Source organism: Cryptomeria japonica, chromosome 11, assembly GCF_030272615.1.
Source record: "Cryptomeria japonica chromosome 11, Sugi_1.0, whole genome shotgun sequence".
Classification (NCBI taxonomy): domain Eukaryota; kingdom Viridiplantae; phylum Streptophyta; class Pinopsida; order Cupressales; family Cupressaceae; genus Cryptomeria; species Cryptomeria japonica.
The window spans coordinates 700,096,438-700,110,249 of NC_081415.1; the positions used below are offsets into that span (position 1 = coordinate 700,096,438).

General features: G+C 38.0%; 1 protein-coding gene across 2 annotated transcripts in view; it reads right to left on the reverse strand.

Moving 5' to 3' along the window:
* Window positions 1-11,560, reverse strand: part of LOC131067144 (E3 ubiquitin-protein ligase At1g12760) — an 81,815-nt gene extending 70,255 nt beyond the window's left edge. The window contains exons 1-4 of one of the 2 annotated variants that reach the window (XM_059214139.1): window positions 11,429-11,560; window positions 10,436-11,312; window positions 9,189-9,308; window positions 8,935-9,067 (exon numbers count right to left, since the gene is read on the reverse strand). In XM_059214139.1, coding sequence (XP_059070122.1) covers window positions 8,935-9,067; window positions 9,189-9,308; window positions 10,436-11,010 — 828 coding nt within the window. In that variant the 5' untranslated portion in view covers window positions 11,011-11,312; window positions 11,429-11,560. The other variant, XM_058002078.2, reaches the window with a different exon arrangement.
* Between the last annotated feature and the right edge of the window lie 2,252 nt (window positions 11,561-13,812).

Sequence of the window (13,812 nt, forward strand, 5' to 3'; positions counted from 1 at the left end):
GAAGAGAAAAGAAAAGAATGGAAAAAAATGGCTAAACTATTCTTTATGATGGTTGGACGGACGTGAAAAACCGCACCATAATTAATTTTTTGGTTGCTTGAAAAAATAATGTAGTTTTCTTGAAATCAGTGGATGCCTCCAACAAAGTGAAAAATGTAGAAACTTTGGCTCTAATGTTGGAGCAAGTTGTCATGGAGGTGGGAGTTGAAAATGTGGTGCAAATAATAACTGATTATGCAGCAGCATATGTGGCGGCTGCTAGAATCCTCCACAAGAAACACAAAACACTTTTATTTTGACACCTTGTGCAGCACATGTCCTTGACCTTCTTTTGGAGGACAAGCAAACTTGATTGGGTGACACCAATTGTAGAGGATGCAAGGAGGATCATAAAATATATCTACAATCACACTTGGGTTCTTCGCTTGATGAGAGAACACACCCAAGGGAACGAATCGGTAAGATCTTCTTTATGTTGCAAAGCATTCTTGGTTCGTTAATGGCCCTAAAACAAATGTTTGTGAGTCCAGCATGGCTAGAATCAACTTAAACAAAGAAGCTTGAAGGAGATAGTGTTGCATGCATAGTTTTCGACAACCTATTTGCACAAAGAGCTACAGAGCTTGTGAAGATAACTCAAAACTTCGAATTTAAATTCAAATTGAATATTTAACTTTTTTTAATTCAAGTCTTTCAATATTAATTTGTAACTTTAATCTTTTTGTATTTTTAAATTGTAGATGTCGGAGCACTAGTTAGAGTTCTCTGCTTGGTAGATGGAGAACAAACCCCAATGGGGTATCTTTATGAGGCCATGTATAGGGCCAAGGAGTCTATCAAAAATTATTACAAGGGAGACCAGCTCAAAATTAATCCCATATGGGAGATTATTGATAGGAGGTGAAACAATCAACTCCACCAACCCATCCATGCAGCAAGAAACTTTCTCAACCCTCATTTTTTCTACTCGTATTCCTTCTCAAATCCTAATGGGGAGGTTATTCAGAAGTTGACACCCGAGGTTGAAGTGAGAGACCTTGTTGTGGCTAAATTGAAAAATTATAGAGAATCAAGGGGTAAAATCTTCTCTTCGAAGTTGGCTAAGAGAGAAAGAACCACTCAAACACCAGGTATAATATTTGGAGTCTTCCACATGCATCTTACAAGCTACAAATTTCAAATTTGCAAGTCTACAACTATTGATAATTTGTCTATCTCTTCAAAATTTATTTTGTGTTGTCTTGGTGAACAAATTGGGGTGGAAATACCCCAAATCTCCAAAGATTTGCCCTTCACATCTTATACCAACCTTGTAGTGCATCCATCTATGAGCGCAATTGGACCTTGTTCGAGGCTATCCACACGAAGAAGAGGAATAAATTAGCTCAAAAACGCCTCAATGACCTTATCTTTGTGCAATATTATCTACGATTGCACATAAGGTAGAGGAAATATTAGGTGGTCCAATTGATTTGGATGATATAGATCATTACAATGATTGGACAGCACAAGAGCAACCTCCATTGTTTACTGATGACAAGATCTATGATTTGGAGAGGCAAGAAATGGAAGAAGAGGGTGGCTTTGGATTCAAATTGGATGACATTGAGGAGGAGGATGAGGAGTCATTGCCGGTGCCAACAACATCTACATCCAGGATGGAGGTTGAGCCACAGCCTGTCATTCAAAGCACGATGGTGCAACCACAGTGGACTCCTAGGACTAGATGCTCTCGTTCTACCTCTCCCCTAGTTTTTACTAGAGCTGGGAAGAGGAAGACGTAAAATGTTTTGATGTAGTATTTACTTTTAATTTTAAATAACCAATTTGCTATTTTCATTTTGTTTCAGACTATCAAAAATAAGCATTCCACGTGAGGATGTATTTTGTACCCAATTTGCATTTAAATCAATCAAATATAACTAGACTCAACTTGTTTCTTCTATGTACTCATTTATTGACTCATTGGTATTAGAATATTTAATTATATTTTAGTCACCTATATTTAGTTCCTTGTTTAATGGTCATTTAGCTTTTTAGTTAATTAGCTTTTAAACTTTATTTAGCATTTAGCTTTTTCTTTTTAATTAATTAGCTTTTAAGCTTTATTTAGCATTTAGCTTTTTCTTTTTAGTTAATTAGCTTTTCAGCTTAATTTAGCTTTTAGCTCTTTAATCTTTTACTTTAACGTTATGTTCTAATTATAGAACATCGTCTTGTAACCTCTATATATACGTGTGTATATCGTTCAATGTAATCATCCAATTATTGAATCATTCATTCAATTTATTTTTCATGGTATCAGAGCATGGAAATTAAAAATTTCGAAAATTTTTGTTATTAAAATTTTTCGAAGTTTTTATTGAAGAGATTTTTTTTTAAACTGTTTTTTTTAAAAAGCAGATTTTTTTCTCTTCCTGGGCAGTTTTTTTTTTTTTTTTTTTGCAGGTTGAAAATTTTCCTAAGGTTTCTGCAATTTTCGACTAGGGTTTTGACCCTTCAGTTCAAGTCAAAATTTTATTTTGGTTGCAGATTCTTGGTGGGTTTTTCGAGACCTCAATTGGGTCGTCGTCAGATTTTTCTGTGTGCATCGCTTTCCGTGCCTCGATTTTTGTGCCGTCAGATCTGCATTCTGTTTTCAGATTCTTGCCTGGGTTGGTCTCGGATTTTTCTAGGTGCCTCATTTTTTGTGCCAACAAATTTGCCTTGGAATTTAAAAACAATTCACAATTTTTGCTATTTATGTGGACGTTGGGATTTTTTTATTTTTTTTGGCACCCTTTATGCTGTTATAAGTGTGCATAAAATTTTAATTTTTGGGTTTCTTCCAAACCTCGAAATTCGTGCCTTGGAATTCGTGCCAAAATTCTCCTATAGGGTTTCAGTTTTTTCAGAAGCTGTTTCTATTCTGATTTTTTTTTTAAATCATATTCTTCTGTCTCCTGCTTTCACTTAGTTGACCTCGATCAACCTCGATTTCCATGATGGCATCATTAACCAACATCATGTTGGAACACACTCAGAAGTTCAACGGCCGCAACTACAACACCTGGAAACAACGTATGCTTACCATCTTTGAGTATCGTTGCCTTGATCAGCTTGTTTTGGGCAAGGAATCTCGTCCTACAACAGCCAGTGATGATCAAGACAAACAAGATGTGAAGAATCGAGAGGCTGCCATGCTTATCAAACTCTCTGTCACAGATGATCAACTCCCACAGGTGCCTTTAGGTAAAACAGCAAAAGAGATCTGGGATCTTTTGAAGGATCTTCATGAAACGTCCGACAAGAGCCGAGCTTTCTTTCTGAAGAATATGTTGTTTTCTATCATGATGGATGAGAAGTCATCTATCCACGCACATCTTACAAAGATCAAGGACATCCGTGATCAATTAGAAGCTATCGGCCGAACCATGGTGGAAGAGGATATGGTAGTGATCATGCCGAAAAGCCTTCCCAGATCCTACGAGCATTTCATTGATACGCTCAATATCTCCTCTACTAGTGTTGATTTGAAGTTTCCTGATCTTTGCAACAAGCTGCTCCAACAGGATCAATGGAAGCAGCAGTTTGGAAGCAGCGCTAGTTCATCCACTGAACAGGCTTTCACAGCCTCAGCTTCACATAAGTACAAGGGTAAAGCTCCATCCTTCCAGCAGAAAGGACAAGGTCAAGGTCAACCTCAGCAGTCTTCCAAAAAGAAGAGCTTACAGTGTTCCTACTGTCATATATATGGCCATTTGGTGAAAGATTGCCGGAAATTGATAGCATCCCAGCAATCCAAACAGGGAGGGTCCAAGTAGAAAGCCACTTCTGCCACGCATCCTGATCAGAAGGAATCTGCCTTCTATGCGTTCATGGCCCAAACCTCCTCTGATGATGTTCAATCATCAGCCTGGTACATTGACTCTGGAGCCTCTCGACATTTCACACATCGTCGAGATTGGTTTACAGAGTACATGCCTTTCACTGATTCAGTGATCTTTGGTGGAGGTGAAGAGTATACTGTTGTCGGCAAGGGCAACGTTCAGATTTCATCTAGTGGGAGGGATTTAATATTCCTCAATGTATACTTTGTACCTGGTATGAAGCTCAATCTACTGTCAGTCAGTCAGATTATGCAGCATTCACCACAGCTGGATGTCGTCTTCGGGTTGCACAAGTGCAACATTGTTGATAGGGAGACTCGTACTACAGTTGCAGTTGGTATTGAGGATCATGGTCTTTATAGACTTGTTGATTCTACTGGTTCTCAGGAGCTCGCCATGGCAGCTAGGAGTACTTCCATCAGCACTCTTTGGCATCAGCGATATGGGCATCTCGATGTCCACTATCTCTCTCAGTTGGTTCGAGAGGATCTAGTCGTAGGATTACCTGAGATTCGAACTCAAAATCATGGAGTTTGCGGAGCGTGTCAAGCTGGAAAGCAACATAGGACTCCGTTTTCAGATGGAGACGCTTGGAGAGCATCCAAGGTCTTGCAACTCGTTCATGCAGACATCTGTGGTCCCATGAACACTCCATCAGTCACTGGATGCAGGTATTTTCTATTATTCGTTGATGATTTCAGCAAACGCATGTGGGTTTATTTTCTTAAGCAGAAATCAGAGGTGTTCACCATGTTTCAAACGTTTAAGGCCTTAGTGGAAAAAAAGTCTAGCTGTCAGATAGTCACTCTTCGGTCCCACAATGGAGGGGAATTTTGTTCTACAGAGTTCACCAACTTTTGTGCATCACATGGCATTAAGTATTAGCTTACCACACCTTACACCCCACAACAGAACGGTGTTGTTGAGTGCAGGAACCGTACAGTCATTGAGATGGCTCGGTCTATGTTGGCGCATAGAAATGTTCCAAAACACTTTTGGGCAGAAGCGGTCTTCACTGCAGTCTACCTTTTGAACCGGTCTCCCACAAAGGTCGTTAAGAAGATGACTCCAGAGGAAGCTTGGTCTGGCAGGAAGCCCAAAATCAATCATTTGAAAGTTTTTGGCTCTACAGCTTATGTTTGGATTCCAGATGCCACGCGCACCAAACTGGATCCAAAGAGTCAAAAATTGATGTTCACTGGCTACAATGACAACCACAAGGCATATCGACTGGTTGATATAGACACTAATCATCCCATATTCAGTCGAGATGTAGTATTTGATGAAGAAAGAGGGCCTTTTCAGCCTTCCTCTCCTGATTTGAGCACTAAGGATCACCCTCCAAACGCTGTAAGTATGGGTGTTCGTCTTCCCTTAGCTCCACTTGATGAGAGGGATTTAGTTGACTCTAAAGTTGTGGGGTCTCCCAGGCATGACATTGCACCCCCTGACTTTCCTCAAGATCTTCTCGATCCACATCCAGAGGAGCTTGCTCCAGATATTCCAGGCACTCTTCATCCTGCAGCAGATGTTGGTACTTGTACTCTCCGGCCTAAGTGGTGGGCCAAGACCATTGGTGATCTTCATGATGATGAGCTCATTGAGGGTAGATCCGTTAGAGGTAAGAGCCAACAACACACAGTTAATTTTGCTCTTATGGCCAACATTCACAGTATTTATGAGCCTCAAACATATACAGAGGCTAAAGGTGTACCTGAATGGGAAAAGGCTATGGCAGCAAAGCAACATAGTCTTCTGAAAAACAACACTTGGGTATTGTTTGATCTTCCTCGAGGAAAGAAGCCCATTGGCTGCAAATGGGCGTTTAAAGTCAAGTATAAAGCTGATGGAAGTCTTGATAAGTACAAGGCTCGATTGGTGGCAAAAGGGTTTTCACAGAAGGAGGGCATCGACTATGAAGAGACATTTGCTCCCACAGCCAAGATGAGTACCATTAGGCTTGTCCTCGCTCTCTCAGCTCAATTTGGATGGAAAGTCCATCAAATGGACGTCAAGAGTGCCTTTCTCAATGGTGATTTGCAGGAAGAAGTCTACATGACGCAGCCTCCAGGTTTCAAGGTTGCCGGTAAGGAACACCAGGTATGTAGACTAGTCAAAGCACTCTATGGCCTCAAACAGGCTCCTCGTGCATGGTACATCAAAATTGATAAGTACTTGATTGATCAAGGCTTTCAGAGGAGTCCTTCAGATCCCAATTTGTATGTCAAACAAACTAGTAATGATATTCTATTTCTAGTAGTCTATGTTGATGATCTCATCATTACTGGCAATGCAGCACATTCGATCATGCAAGTCAAACAGAATTTGTGTCAGCATTTTGATATGACAGATTTGGGACTTCTCCATTATTGTTTCGGTGTAGAGGTTTGGCAGACTGATAGCCACATATTCATTTCTCAGTCAAAGTATGACAAGAGCCTACTAGATAAGTTTCGAATGCAAGATTGTAAACTTGCATCTACACCTATGGAGATAGGGCTCAAATTATCAGCCAAATCAGATTCACCTATAGTCGATGAGTCTTTATTCAGGCAACTAGTGGGCAGCCTCATCTATCTCACCGCCACTAGACCTGACATCAGTTATGTTGTGAGCTATATTTCTCACTTCATGTCAGCCCCAAAAGTTGAACATTGGGTTGCAGCAAAGCGTGTGCTTAGATATGTGAAGGGCACTCCTGATTTTGGCATTCTGTATAGCAAATGCAAAGATCCTAGGCTGGTTGGTTTTACAGACTCAGATTGGGCAGGTTGTGTTGATGACAGAAAGTCAACTTCTAGGTACGTTTTCAGCTTGGGTACAAGTGCAGTCACATGGACCAGCAAGAAGCAACAGGCAATAGCTCTTTCCTCGACCGAAGCAGAGTATTGGGGAACTATGAAGGCAGCATGTGAGGCAATTTGGCTACGTAGGATGCTTGTAGACATGCAAATGTCTCAACCAGGACCTACTCCCTTGTTTTGTGATAATCAAGGGGTTCTAAAATTAGCCAAAAATCCAATCTTCCATGAGCAGACAAAGCATGTGGAGCTTCATTATCATTTCATCCACCAGCATGTTGAAGATGGATCAGTGATACTGCAGTACATTCCTACAGAAGATCAAACTGCAGATATCCTCACCAAGTCCTTGAGCCCGGCAAAGTTTCTCAAATTTAGAGGGCAGCTTGGTGTGATAGATAGCATGACCATTAAGGGAGGGTATTAGAATATTTAATTATATTTTAGTCACCTATATTTAGTTCCTTGTTTAATGGTCATTTAGCTTTTTAGTTAATTAGCTTTTAAGCTTTATTTAGCATTTAGCGTTTTCTTTTTAATTAATTAGCTTTTTCTTTTTAGTTATTTAGCTTTTAGCTCTTTAATCTTTTACTTTAACGTTATGTTCTAATTATAGAACATCATCTTGTAACCTCTATATATACGTGTGTATATCGTTCAATGTAATCATACGATTATTGAATCATTCATTCAATTTATTTTTCAATTGGATGAATCTCCTCATTGAATTTTGCAAAAAGATGTGTTTCTAATGAAATTTAAGGAAATCTTTTAAGTTGACGAGTTTTTTGCCAAGTCACATTTTCAGGCCTTGCCGAGTTTTTGTTGAATTCGAGTATTTCAACTTCAGTTATAACAATTGGAAGATATAACTCCCTTCCAATCTCTCTCCTTTGATAGAGACAATTTATTGTCTTGGAGATATAGCCATTTTCAAAATTTACTAAATGAAGTGACTGAACCTGAACCTCATGATAAATGTGAAATAAATTTGCCCATAACAATCATTATCACTCCTAGACTCAGCATAAGTTCAAGATGTGGGTAAATGTGAAATAAATTTGCCCATAACAATCATTATCACTCCTAGACTCAGCATAAGTTCAAGATGTGGGTCAAGGGGTTTTACAAAAGCTCCTAATTTTTGCCTCAGCATGGAAAAGAAGATCAACGGAGTTTACACAGTACAACACCTTGTACCTCAAGTGAAGGAAGACTACACAGTCAATGCAAGGACCTACAATATGTTGGCATGTTGGTCATGAGGGTTGCAACAGAACTTGTCAAGGAGGTTCCAGGTCTTCAGCAAAGATTAGATGAACATCCTAAGCATATTTGATCAGCCAGTGAATCTCATGAGCACTGACAATATTTCGAAGATCTTGAGCCTTGAGGCAGCATATAGAAAATACAGATAGAGAAGTAGTAAAAGCATAGTCATAGTCCATGAGCCAGCCTTGCTCCATTTCTTTTTCTGTAACTAGACCGTTTCTACTATGTTGTATTAAGTCTGCGCAAGTATGATATGTACATCTAGACTATTAATTTCTTTTGGTAATTGATAACATTATTTAAGAGTGTATGATAATGTGTTTATTCCTCAGATTTACCATTTGCCACTTCAACTTTCTAATTCCATTGTCATAAATCTCAAATTTTCAAATGTGATTTACAGCTCATTTTTTAATTTTTTGTTTTGAATCATAAATTGATACAAAATGACAAAGATTGGAAAGATAGAATTAGAACTCAATATATTAGCTTTTTCTTTTTTAATAGATTATATGATGAATTTTTCTATGTTGAAATTTATTAATTATTTGTGTTTGGCCATTAAAACAAATCCTCCATTTTTTATACCTGTGTTCTCATAAAGTGTTCTGAAATTTTCTGGATATCTAGGGGTATACAATACTGCATCCTCATGTCGCAGTTCTTCACATGGATGTGTACGGTTAATAGAACACATAGTATTTGATCAATTTGAATGGTGAATTTCACATAATTAAAAGCTAGCCACATAATTAGGCATGTCAAAAAACATTGTGCCAAACATTTATACTATCTCTAGAATACCATGTTTTAAACTACAATGGTCAAAAAACCATCTATTTACATTTCATAAACTTCTACACGATCTGCCTATCATGCATGGAAGAATCAGTAATAAATTTGTAAATTCCAACCTACTAACAATTTACTCATCAAAAACTGGAATATAATGAATCTCAAACAAAGCAGAGAGACAAGGGCTTGTGAGATACCTGATCTGCCACAGCATATAGAATAGCAATAATGCATGGAAGACAACAGCAGACAGCTATGCCAATCACACAGGCCAGGGCTACACAAAATACTACAAAAAATACATCGAATGCCAAAAATACGACGCATAGCCTGCAATAAACCAACATAGGGAAACCTCATAGTCATTAGAATGTGTACCCACAGTGAACAGTTAAATAATTAATTAGCTTATTTAAATTTCGCTTGAAGAAAAATCTGGAAGATTACTTACCAATAAAGTTGGGGGGCATCATGAGTAAGAACCTGACCACCAGCAGATATCCAGTAAAATCCAACTATCCACCATATGAATGAAAACATCGTGTTGGCAGACTCCAACCGCTTTGCTATGCTGAAAAATAAAATACAAGGCATAACTATCAAATTTTGGCATAAACAATTCTAATTAGCTTTATAATTCAAACTCTATGTTCGTTTAGATAATCCAGAAGAACGGTGAAGATTAATTCAAACACATTCAAGCATTTATGTTATTCTTTCTCTCATTCAAATTTCTTCTATGGTTGAGGTCCTTCTATCTTCAGAAACTAATTGATGCCAATTCAGGTTAACAATTTCACCATAGAGTGCACCCTTCTTCCCAAGGAGACTTCCATTTAAGTATATTTAACCTTTCGAATCACATTTTGAATGGTTTTCTGCCAAACTAGTTCATCACCATTTGATACAACACCTTTGTTTGAATATGCTCTCCCTACTCAAATGTTTACAACTGACCAGTCCAAAATTTGGGTTTGCAAGGTTCATAGATTACTGGATGATTTAATCAATCAGATTAGGGTGGAAAACAAACAACCATAAAAGTTCGGCCTTAATAGGTTTTATGTTTGGACAGGATTGGCCTTCAATAGCCATTTTCTATTTATATCCTCCATGGTAAGCGTTCCCCCACCTCAGTCCCTCATTTTTTCATTCCCAAGTCATTTTCAGAATTCGGGAGTGTGATGCCTGCTATTTTCCTGTTCACATCACTTTCGGGATGTGGAGGATGCTTCTAGAAATCTCCCCTTTTTGTATTCTCCATAATAGCATTGAATTTAAGACCTCCTGAACACCTACAAAATCGGTTATCTAAATAATTCCCAAATGAACAAAATATATTATTATTGTATATTTAAAATGAGAACCAGCAATCAATAATTTGAATGTTAACATTTACAATGTATTCTGATGGAACATTCATGCTCAATATATAAGGGTTATTGTGAGCCACTAGTACTACTCGTCAAATATGGACCCTATAAACAGATTGCTTCAAAACTATGCAACTGAATCCTAAATAGTCATTTCCGTTGGAGCAAAACTTTAAAAATTAAATAATCAAACAGACTTTAGAAAAATTTAAAACATAAGACAAACTTCAAAATCAATACTGTGACAACTGATTTTGAGTGAATCTTTTGCCTCCCCGCGTTATGAATTTGAAATTTTCTTTTACTTTAACACTAGTGGATTTACCTGGTGCGGTCGGGTGGAATCCCTTCCTCCGCTTCCTCGTCGGTGCTGTCGCTTTCAGAATCCTGAGTTCCACCAGGGCTCTGCTGGCCACTGGAATTGCCGCCTGAAGCCGCCCTCTGTTGCTGCTGCGGGTTATTGCTGTGTCTCCTTCTGTACTCGAAGCAGACGCAAATCATGTGCAGCAGGCACTGCAGTGCATAACCTACCACCCAAACCCTGATAGGCATATTAGGTCTTTCATCCCTGCTCAAAATCAGCACGGCTACGGCAACGATAACAAATGCGAGGTTCCAAATTATGTCAAGCACGACAACAGGACGAGAATAAGCCCAATCGCTCTGCCGCTCCTCCAACTGCTCGGCGGCCGTCTCGCGGACTAGCATGGAGGGCTCCCTCATAATTCTTCTGCTGCTGGCCCTGCGTAAGAAGCGAGCCGCCCCCTGAATGCTTGCCCTCCGAGGCAAGTTACTTCTGCCGTTGCTTTCCTCACTCGTATTTGATCCATTGCCGTTTCCCAGCAGCGGGCTCGTGTCCACCGCCACGTCCGAGGGCGAATTTGTCCCTGTTCTGTCCATGTGATTCACCGCCTCAAGTTCCTTCCCTTTCTCTCAAAATAACCTGCACCTTCCCACTTCTTTCCCTATTTTACACCGCCATGAAGAAGTTTTCCGATTTCCACGAGCTTTCAATTTGTCGACTGCCTTGAACAACAGACTTATTTTTCCAATTCTGAAAGAAGAAACCCTTATTACATGGAAATTTAAGCAGAATGAGGCAAAATCATCGGCAATTACGAATTCTAAGATTACGAAACCCTCGTAACCACACAACATGTTGATATCGGCAACATTTCAGACCGGATTTGAGACCATCTGCTCTGCATTCACAGAAATTTCAGACACAATTCAAAAGAAGAAAGAAAGAAATGTGTTGGTACAGTCGAAGATCAAATCCCGAAGACAAGACCTGCACGAGGGTTTTAAGTTTACTTACTTTTTTTTTGGCTCGTTCTCTACCTAGTAATAATTTGTTTTTTTGATAAAATGTTCAATGGATTTACTTTCTTTCTCTGACCGGGCGGTGTTTTTGAAGAATCGGAAGTAAATAATTTCTGAGGATTTTCCCGTGTAAAACAATTGATTATATTTTCGTTATGATGTTAGATATTTAATTAATTTGCTTGTCGCGTCATTGTTACCCAGGTAGCCAGTAAGCTGTAGTGGATAGAATTTGAAGAATCCGTGGGTCAAAGTGTAAAAGACCTAGGTAGCTGCTGTTTTTTCGTTTTTGTTTTTATTTTCTGCGGGAGTGGATGAATAAATGAAGTTTTTATTATTTTTTAGAAAATATATTTATTAATATACCCGGTACATTGCAGTTTTAATAATAAAAATATATATATTTCTCCTCTATTTTTCCAATTCATTTTCAAAAATGCTAATAGACATGAATATATTTTATATATGGTATTAAAGATATATGTTTGTTAGAAAATAATTGAACAAATCTTATTTCAAATTATGAGTTTGTCATTTATAAAAGAGATGTCTAAGGGCACTTGGTTTAATGGTGAAGTTCATGTTATAGGTATCTAGATGGTGCTAAGTTCAAGTCTTCTTCAATAAAAGATCTATACAAGAGACAATTTGAATTTATACCTAAGAAAAAGATCTATACAAGAGACAATTTGAATTAAAAGTACATATCATTATCCTCACCAATTATACTTTTTAAAAAAGTGGATGGATAGGGTACACTGTTTTGGAATCCAGTTTGAAATCAAAGATAAAAGGTGGTGCATCCTTCTCTAAAGTTGAATGGCCATTTAAAACAATATGAAATGTCCTATTTAATAGCACCATGTGGTCAATCTATGTGAGGGCAACTATTTTAGTTTGGTCAACCCACTTTTTATGGCTTTTTAAACGAGTTGGTTTGAGATAAAAGTGGTGATTGGTTGATGTTGTTAATGTCGTTCATGAGTCAAATCTTTAGTGGTTTGTTTTCAAACCAATTCCGTTGATTCCTTGCTTGCTTGTTGGAGAGAATAAGGCAGTCAATAATTGTGGGAAAAACTCATCGAGGCATCACTGATTGGTCAATATCATATCATGTACATTCATATTGGGGGGTTTAATATCCCAAAAATAAGTAAGGGTACAATATATTGCCCATTGGTAAAAAAATGAGGGTTTTTAATTCAAGCTATGAAAAAATACAATATTTGGCAGATATAGGGGCTTTTAATTTAGGTTGTGTATTGGGAGGGGGTGGAAAAAAATGATATGGGGCAATATTTATGCAAATAGGGGGATTCTTTAGTATGCCATGAACACACATGATATAACACGGGTTCACTAAGTGAAGCCCCCGTCGAAAAACTTTACTTTGTTTTAAAAACAAACTCCCGTTAATTATTTTCCCACGTTTTGTTTTGAATTAGAGTAAGAGGTTGGTGTTTTCATATGTGGAAATGGTTAAGCATTCAAAAACTTGTTTATTTATTTCTTGCTTATAAATTTGACGATTTAGAGGAGGTTGGCACTTTTTGAGAATTTTGGGAAGAACAGAGTTAGTTTTGGTTTGGGAGGGAATGACATATTTGTCTTTTTTTTGTTCTCGTATGTGGGGAGTGAACAGAAAAATTACGAGAACAGAAAAATAAGAAGAAGTGTTGTCTTAGAGTGATTCTCTAGAGAGTTTTTGTTGTGCTCGATGTTGGTTGAAAATTTTGTAAAATTGAGAGATTTACAAAATGGTGGTGTCAACCATGGTGTGTGCGATTGAATCTCTCCTATTTATAAGGGAAGGCTCCCCTTGCTTATTGCTCTAAACAGTGTGATGAGCTGAAATAATGGCTCTGTTTTGATACATTTTTATCATAGAATTCCTGCTTAGGTCTTGTGTCTGGGTAATATTTGGATCATAAGACTTTCCTAGTTGATGTCTTTTTAAGTATTTCTGGAACTGATTCATCATATACCTAGGGTTGTTATCTAATGATTTTTAATGTTTCATTTATGCAAATTATCTAAATCAATCTTAGAATGTGGTTTAATTTATGTTATGTTAACATCAATAGATACACATGCTTTTGTGCACATTAACGTCATGTTGCAAGGTCAGCCAAGATGAAAGAAAGACTAAGTTGGCGGTTAAGAGGAACATCAACATGCCGCTATGATGCAGACCTAGTCAAAGTGGAGCAACATTGAAGAAGATCATAACCACTCGATTGCTTCCTCAGCAAAGCGATTTGTGGGACATTCATAATTGTTCCTAGTGGAGCTTAAATCTAGGAAGGAAGCCACGCTATATCTTCTGATTTGTAGGGCAGTTGTTGTTGTTCTGTTTTCCTGCACTGACTTCTTCTTTAA